General features: G+C 48.4%; 4 protein-coding genes across 4 annotated transcripts; 1 reads left to right on the top strand and 3 right to left on the bottom strand.

The window, feature by feature from the left end:
* Positions 1-591: 591 nt before the first annotated feature.
* Positions 592-1,423, bottom strand: COCVIDRAFT_111187 (hypothetical protein; the record flags this gene model as incomplete). The annotated part of the gene is made up of 3 exons (XM_014696623.1): positions 592-795; positions 903-980; positions 1,076-1,423. 3 exons carry the CDS (start codon positions 1,421-1,423, stop codon positions 592-594), a joined length of 630 nt encoding a protein of 209 aa, XP_014552109.1.
* A 1,671-nt stretch (positions 1,424-3,094) lies between these two features.
* On the top strand, positions 3,095-3,812 carry COCVIDRAFT_111158 (hypothetical protein; the record flags this gene model as incomplete). Its single annotated transcript, XM_014696622.1, has 2 exons — positions 3,095-3,382; positions 3,648-3,812. The coding sequence occupies 2 exons, from the start codon at positions 3,095-3,097 to the stop codon at positions 3,810-3,812; spliced, it is 453 nt and encodes a 150-aa protein (XP_014552108.1).
* Positions 3,813-4,481: 669 nt separating this feature from the next.
* COCVIDRAFT_19786 (hypothetical protein) lies at positions 4,482-5,882 on the bottom strand (the record flags this gene model as incomplete). Its single annotated transcript, XM_014696588.1, has 1 exon — positions 4,482-5,882. One exon carries the CDS (start codon positions 5,880-5,882, stop codon positions 4,482-4,484), a length of 1,401 nt encoding a protein of 466 aa, XP_014552074.1.
* A 424-nt stretch (positions 5,883-6,306) lies between these two features.
* COCVIDRAFT_19785 (hypothetical protein) lies at positions 6,307-7,707 on the bottom strand (the record flags this gene model as incomplete). The annotated part of the gene is made up of 1 exon (XM_014696587.1): positions 6,307-7,707. The coding sequence occupies one exon, from the start codon at positions 7,705-7,707 to the stop codon at positions 6,307-6,309; it is 1,401 nt and encodes a 466-aa protein (XP_014552073.1).
* Between the last annotated feature and the right edge of the window lie 205 nt (positions 7,708-7,912).

Raw genomic sequence — 7,912 nt, 5'->3', positions numbered from 1 at the left:
ACTGCTAATGTTGCGAACTTGCTTGACTTGGGGGGTGGGTATTGGAGGAGGGGGGGGTGAGCAAAGTGGATTGCTGAACAACACAGAGTCATGGAACTTGGCGGAAGCTAAGGTGATGTGAGCATGCCTTCCGCAGTTAGTATACTTGTCGGACGGATCCCGAAAAGCGGGAAGAAGGGAAAAAAATGAGGCTTTGGGAGAAGCAGTAGAGCGGTGGGCCAAAAAAGACGGACATGACTGTAGTAAGTTGTTAAGTCACGCATTTTTGACATGTGTCTTTCTTTCTTTTTTGATTTGCTGTAAGGAAAAAGACTGGTGCTTAGCATTACATGAATGTGCCGAAATGTGCATTGTTTCGCTATCCGAACACGGGACTAGGTCACCTGTAACCTCATTGTTCGTTTTGGGATCTAGACTAACTATCAGGGAGGGGAGGATGGAAGGTCATCTTGACCTACTATGTACAGATGATATGGTAGCTAGTCCTGATTTCCCTTTTTGCCATGTGAAACTCTTTTTTTTTCTGTCTCTTCCTCTTTCTCTCTCACTCTTTCGCATCATTCCCCCTTCCCTTCTTTCACAAGCCGCAATTCACGTACTCGACGAATGCACCGTCGCAAACGTACTATTTCTGCCGGGTACAACAGGTAAACTCAAAGTGGCATTTGGAGCGCCAGTCAGAGTGGGGAAGGAAGGAACAGCGGGAAGAGTAGGTGTCACATGCGGGTTTGGGTTTGGTTTTAGCTCGCAGGGATTGGGTCCCGGTAGCGGTGTAGGCAGGTAGAGTTGCTTGCACTGCGCAAAACAGCACACCAATTAGTGTTGTTGTTGTTGTTTTATACCCTGAAAAAAGAAGGCGAAGCGGGAAAAAAAAGAGAATGATAATATGGAAAGAAACTTACAGCACGAGTTGGCTTGGGACATCCACCTGCTGCTTGCATGTAACAGGCGTGAGAGAAGTTTTCCTCAAAGTAACATTTCTATCAAGTAAATTCATGTTAGGGTTTTTTTTTCATGCAACCTTTGTTTGTTTCTACAACACTTTTTTTGTTTTTCTGTTCTTCGCTTTGCTTACCTGTAGTGCATCAGTAGCCCAACATGGGTACCGAGCCGTGGCCAGCTGACATTGGCACTGCTTGGTGAAGATGGGAATGGGCTCTCGGTGCGGCTTCTTCGAGCGACTTGACGATTTGCCGTAGTTGTCGTCGTCGTCATCTCCACCGTCGTCCTCCGGCTCGGGCTCGATCATGGGTATGGCTGTGACTGGGATGTTGAGAGATGTCGAGTCCGGTATGGCAACAGTCGATGTTGGTAAGATCTCCGAGAGCGAAGTGAGTGGGGCTGTTGAGTCGTCGCTAGGTTGAGGGTGTGGTATAGCTGCTGCTAGCACTTGCAGAATGCTGATCAAGATGAGGCGGTGCATGTTGGTGCTTTTGCTGAACGGTGTATGTAGTCGACACTCAAAGGTCAGCAGTGTGATGCTACCTGTTTGTACTCCGGCATTCTGTTCTGCTCCGTTCCAGCGTTACCGCGCCTCGGCGATTCATCTTTAGATCCATAGGATCCATATTGCAATGGCTTGCACTTCATATTACAATTTCTCATGAACGGCCTTATAGTACCATATACTTGTACAAATACAAGTGTTTCCCATCAAAATGAAACATGTATAGCCATCGGGTAGTGCAAGGTTTATTGTATTCTGTGAAATAGGCAGCGTTGAGATTTGCCAAAGTGAAGTCGATAGTATACGATGCTTGGAAGTGCCGGGGTCGGCGCGTCTGATTGGCTGCTGCCATGTCGCCTAATATGGAAATGCTATATCTTTGCGTTTAACAGGAGGAAATAGATTGCCGAACGTGACGACGGCCGAGCACGCCAGTGCCAAACAGGAATGTCGCCATTCCGAGCCAGTGCTGCGCCAAAGCATGGTGGCTCAGCTCGGAAATGTGGCACAGGTCCTATCCCCACGACACATGTCAGTCCTCAGTGGCATGATGGCGTGATACCAACTGAAAGAGCTCGTCTTGCGTCATGTCCCGCTCGATGGGCTCTTGCTTTCCCTCGATTACCAGAGGACAGTGCGCGGTTCGACATGAGGTAGGCCCGAGCCCGTCGTTGAGTGGTTGAATGGATTCCTCAACAATTGCGGGCAGCCCAGCCTATAATGTGGCGTACGCACACAGTTGGGCTTGCCTCTAAGCAGGCTATTGGCTTGCCGTGGCCCGTGTCGCATGTCTGGGTAGAGGGGTGCTCGCATACGTTGCAACCCCCCATTCCCTCCTCCTCAACATGTGAAAGTTTACGTTGCCCGATAATCTGCATAGCGCTGATCAGGGTCCGAACGGTCTCGGCCGCTGCTGTCTTGGAAAGGAGGGGTCCAGGTCTACCGCTTGGTTGACGCCTCTCCCATACATACATCTAGTGTTGGCTGGCCATAGATGCTAGAGTGTTATGATATGCACTCCACTATCAGCAAGATGGCGGAGGCGAAAGTGTGGAGACGGCGCCCACCGTTCAAAGTGGTGAACACGTCCGGTGTGATGTGCGACGTCGGTCGCAAACTCTGGAGAATTACGCTTGCTAATAGAATTTGTTATCAGTATCTAGTCAGATTGCCGAGCTGCGGAGGTACTTGGAGGTACTTTGATATGCTGATGGCTGGCATCCCCTCTTCTCACCCCCCTCGGCGTAATGCACAGCCAGTGCAACGCTGATATGATCGTGGTTAGCCTCACGATACATATTGCGCATAGCCACTTTTTGTTGAGATGGAAAAAGATAGAACTTTCGATGGTGCGAACCAGATATTGTACGTAAGAAGTCTTGCCTCAAATTGGCGAGGGTTGGGCTTTGCGAAGTGGTGGCAGTATCGCGATTAGATATCCAAGTCATGTGATTCGACGACTGACGCTCGGGCCCTATGACGAAGTTCGCGATGAATGAAGTTTACATGCAACTGCTAAGCAACAATCCATTGATGCGTCAACCGCCGAACAATCATCTCGTAATCCTATCAGTCAAGTGAAACGATAGGTGTACATTGTGATCTTCAGCATCTCACACCGATTCCACGGACGCTCATACCACGACAATGGCACCTTCGAGAGCATTCCTTCTCCGCCGTATCGCCTTTGGGAATGCGACACTGCGTCTGCCATTGACCTCACCCCTTATCACAAAATTCGCCACTCCATTAAAAAGAACACTGCATTCTTCCACCTTGTGGTCAAGCCCAGTGCGACAGCCACAACTCTGCATATGCAAAAGGGCGTATTCGCAGTCAGCTAGTACCACACTCCAAGCCCCGGATTACCTGAACGAGGCGGAATTGCACGTCTTTAACAAGTTGAAATCGGAGCTAGAGCCCGTCAAATTAGAGGTATGCAATGTCTTCTCCGCATTTCTGTCCCCAGATATCACACAGAGTGGAGATGCCAGCGTCTGGAGCTGATGACACCGGTCGCGCTACCGATCGCTGCATTGAAAATATGCGCGTCATATCAGCATTGCAGAGGCTTTCGGGAGGCGCAGTCGGCCAGACCTTTGGATATTGCAGGCTTGCATACGGACGCTGTCGGCATGCCGAACCGAATCAGGGTGTTTCATTTTGGTCAGCATCGACGATTACTAACACGCTCGCATAGGTTCAAGACATCAGCGGCGGCTGCGGATCAATGTATGCAATTGAAATTGAGTCGCCCAAGTTCAAGGGCTTGACCGTCATCAAGCAGCACAAGATGGTCAATGAGGTGCTGAAGGATGAGATTCAGAGCTGGCATGGCGTGCAATTACGAACAAAGGCTGCTTGAACCGGGTCTTTTGAGGATATTTTGTAAATATTGTACGACTAATGTATACAGAGCAGGCATCTGATAAAGTTTCAGAATAAGTGTGGCGCTGAATCACAAAGTGCTCTTTGTGAGTGGGTGAACATCAGTTGACTCTTATATTCTCTGCAACATACTGTAAAATGATAGGCAGTATAAGTACCAGGGAAATATAGCAGGAGTAGAATCAATATGATTGTGGAGTTTGTGTGCCACTCCTGAAATTGAATTTAGAGGTTTAGTCAAAATCTCGAGATCGAGGGGAATTGCTGACACCAGTAGATTCGTCTTCGATCTCATGCCATCTTCAAAGGTCTCCCAAACTATTGCTTGAATGGTTCATATCTGATTTACGTCTAATGTATTTAATCGCATTCGTTCTCACACTATACACTACCAGGGCTGATCATAGTATTTAGGTGAAGCTGCAATCAGCACCACCAAGTCGCTCCTCGAAATGCAGTTCCGACGTAACAAGACTGTCTTGAATGACAACGCATGGCGAGTGACTCAATGTCCTCGGTGACAAGAAGAAGTAACTTTTCTATACGATGACGAACCAAAAAAAAAGCGGGAAGGGAGTTTCATCCTTACCAGTCTTATGCAGCAAGCCATATGCTTCCGAATGAACGAGAAGAGTTGTCTCAATTTTCAGTAATGCCACTCCACATCAGCAACTTCTACAAAAACCCACCCAGGCTCGACACAGTCTGATATCCGTATTGGATCTGGCGCGTCGATAGTGACAGGAATCGAGGCGAAATGTATATTATGCTCAGAAAAGCATTGATATAGCATGGCAAAGTCTGGAGGGAAATGCCCCAATTTCGGTGGCCAATCGACAACCGCTACTCTCTTGAGCAGAGGTAGCCTCGCAGGTGCGATATCAGCAAGAAGGCGCAGTATCTCCGTCGGGCCCTCCCATCCCTTTGAGCCCCAGTGCTCCTGCCAGTCGATTTCAAATGTCAGCTCCTCGAGCGTGGGCGGGAGATAGCGTACCAATTCAGCAACGAAATCGGGCGTGCATTGTTCTGGATCGTCGTCGTGCGCTATCAAGCCCATATCCAAGGAGCGCAAGTTTGTCATTCTGGAAGCCAATCTTGCTACCTGCAGCATGTGCTTCTGGTAGAGCATGTGGTGGTCGCCGCGGACAGATAGCCGCTCAAGCGATGTGCGATTGTGTGTCAGCGCAGAGGAAAGACTCTCAAACTTTGATATGAGATTTGGCGAGCGCCGGCTCCGCAGATTGTTGTGGGTATCATGTTCGTAGGCAAAACTTTTGAGTTGTCTGCACGCCTCGGTGAAGTGAGCTAGTGTTTGGGTCTCCACGCAAGCACGCTTGAGGACAATGTTTTCGACACCCGAAACACCCCTCTCGAGTACTGTATAAAGCGGTATTTCATCGTTCCACTCAACGTAATCGTAAGGTTGGCGCTCCAGCTGAACGATATCGACAACAGTCACGTTGCGCAGCGAAGGAACACGGAATAAGTGTGCGATTTGCTCAAGACAGAGCGGGCCGTGTATGTGAACGTTTCTCAGATTCTGGAGCGTTCCTGCTTCTGATACAGGCTTGCCGAACCAGTAGCTATTATCTCTCCATCCATACGTTTCTTTAATGGTAAGCGTTTCGATGGCTGGTGTGACCGTTATGAAGAAGGCCATAAACTCGTGGTCGCGCCATGTTGTAGTTAACCGTTCGTGATTTATTGACGATTTTACTCCGATTGGCTCGAACGATCTCATTAGCCTTGAAAGCATTTCTCGATTTTCAGTGCTATTGTCTTTTCCGGTACTTAGATTCCATGTTACTTGCTGGACACGAGCCGCGAGCTTCGGATCATGAAGAAGGGTTCGGGTGAGCGGCCAGGGGCAGGACACCAAGATATGACTGTACAAGTGGTCGAGCGAGAGAAGGTACATGCGCCGGCTGGTCAGGCTAAGATTGCGAATGTCTTTGGGGTTTTCGATTGGCATGCAATCAATGATGCTCATCACGAGCTCGTTAGGAAGAGCGCCAAAGCCGGGGTTTGCCGCCAGTTCGGTTGCCATCCTGTGATCTGCAATCGCACTCTCTTGGCTGCTAGAGTGCGCCAACGAACTTAATCACCACCCTAAGGTTCAAAAGAAAAGATAATAAAGAAACAGCTCTTGGATACGGCTTGGTTTGGACGGCAAACAGCTGTAGCTATGAACAGGCTGCCCCGCAGTTTGGTTGCGCTAAAGACTTGGCATGTGGTTGACCAGTCAAGCGTGCGGCGGTTCAGCTTCACCTGGAGGAATAGTACAAACAGATCAAATACAAAAAATGTGATCAGATGCATATGTATGCTTTCCCATGTTACTAGCCAGAAAATTCGGTTATGGTTTACTATAGCGAGTGCATTATCTCAGCATACGTATCAAAAGCATCTGTCCCGTCTGCTTACAACCATCTTGGTCCAACATCTTCGAAGACCACTAAATACTCCCCATCCTAAATTTCCTTGAATGAAACATCTAGATTCATGCCCGCTTTACTATACAACCCTTGTAAGACAGAAAACATTGCTTGAGCGGAGTCCTCGTCTCTCCACGCGGGCCATTCGACAAGGCTCACACGCTTCAGGTTACACGGCGAACAAGCGACAGCCGCAGCGAAACCCGACAGAATTTGGAAGTAAGGAGAAATTAGAGGTACCCTATCATACCCAAAAGGTTCCAACTTGATGTTCAAGACTTCTAGTGTATCCGGTAGTTGATTGGCGATATTACTATGACTAGGATCCCTATCGTTTTCGTACATCATTAAAGATATGCCATTGATGCTATTCTTGTCGCAAGGCCCGATATCTAAAGTATGTAGGTTATGTAATGGGTGCTCCTCTAGCATCGGAGCTTTAATGTTCAAGAGCGACGACACCACACTTTCGTCAAGCGGTATTTCACCACGGATTTGAAGGTGTTTGAGGGGGATCCTCGAAAGGCGTCGCAATTCATCAATCATTAGGAATTCACGGTAGGTTTCTGGATGGGATCCGAGATCGCTTGGAAGGTGTTCGTAACTCAGGCTCTTGAGATTATTGAGTTTCTCGAGGATGATGATTGCCTCTGGGAAGAAGATATCGGAATCCCTCATTACTAGTTGCTCAAGAGAAGACCCACCGGCAAGCATACGTTCTATTGTGTTGTCCGTGCTGTCTTGCCACGAGAAAGTCTTCCCAGGTTCTTGGCGCATGGTGACGACTTCAATAAGCTCTAACTGACGAATCGACGGCAAAGTCAACAGGGGCACGACGTTCTCCAGCCGTAGAGGTCCATGAAGCGTAATCGACTGAAGGTTTTTGAATTGGGTCGGATTGCGTGATATAGTATCGAACCAGTAGGAGTGGTCGTCCCATTGCCATGTGTCCCACACACAGAGTTTTTGAACATTGGGTGTGAAAAGGAGAAAGAATTCGAGATACCACCAGTGTATCTCACGCTCATGATCAAGATTGACGAACCGCTCAGGCAGATTCCCAGAAGAATGGCTTGTGTGTATAAGCCACCCAGAATCTCGTAGTTTGACTGCAAGCAGCAGTCTGTCGTCCTGCTTCAAACATCGCTGAAGAGCTGTCCTTGTCCAATAGCTCTGGTACCACACTACTTCTTTGACATGATCTGCAAGCTCAGGTCGTACATTTGGGTGTGGTAACGCTATAGTACGCAGAAGCTGTTCTGGAGCCAGACCATGAAACTTGTAGTATAGATAATCGGTTGTCAGACTTCGGAGCCGCTTGCTTGTTGCGTTGAGGGTATGGAAGCTTGAAATGTTGTCGTCGGCTTTGATTTGGTCAAATATCAGCAATAACAGCTCGTCCGGAAGCGTGCTGAATCTGTCAAAAGATGGGTTCATTCTTGCTACAAGCCTCAGAAGTGGATATGTATTGGTGATGACGGTAGGTTGTGTTTGTGTGCTCGTTGATTGCGGTGCGATTTCCCTCGATGATCCACAAACCCAGCAGCTTAGCGATAGTAGTTAGGCGCATGGTCACGTGAGGTCAGAATTTCTGTGTTCATTGTTCCTAACACCTTGTAAGCCTCGACCGCAAAAAAGCACA

Source organism: Bipolaris victoriae (assembly GCF_000527765.1).
Source record: "Bipolaris victoriae FI3 unplaced genomic scaffold scaffold_118, whole genome shotgun sequence".
Lineage (NCBI taxonomy): Eukaryota > Fungi > Ascomycota > Dothideomycetes > Pleosporales > Pleosporaceae > Bipolaris > Bipolaris victoriae.
This window is presented reverse-complemented; position numbering and strand designations above follow the sequence as displayed.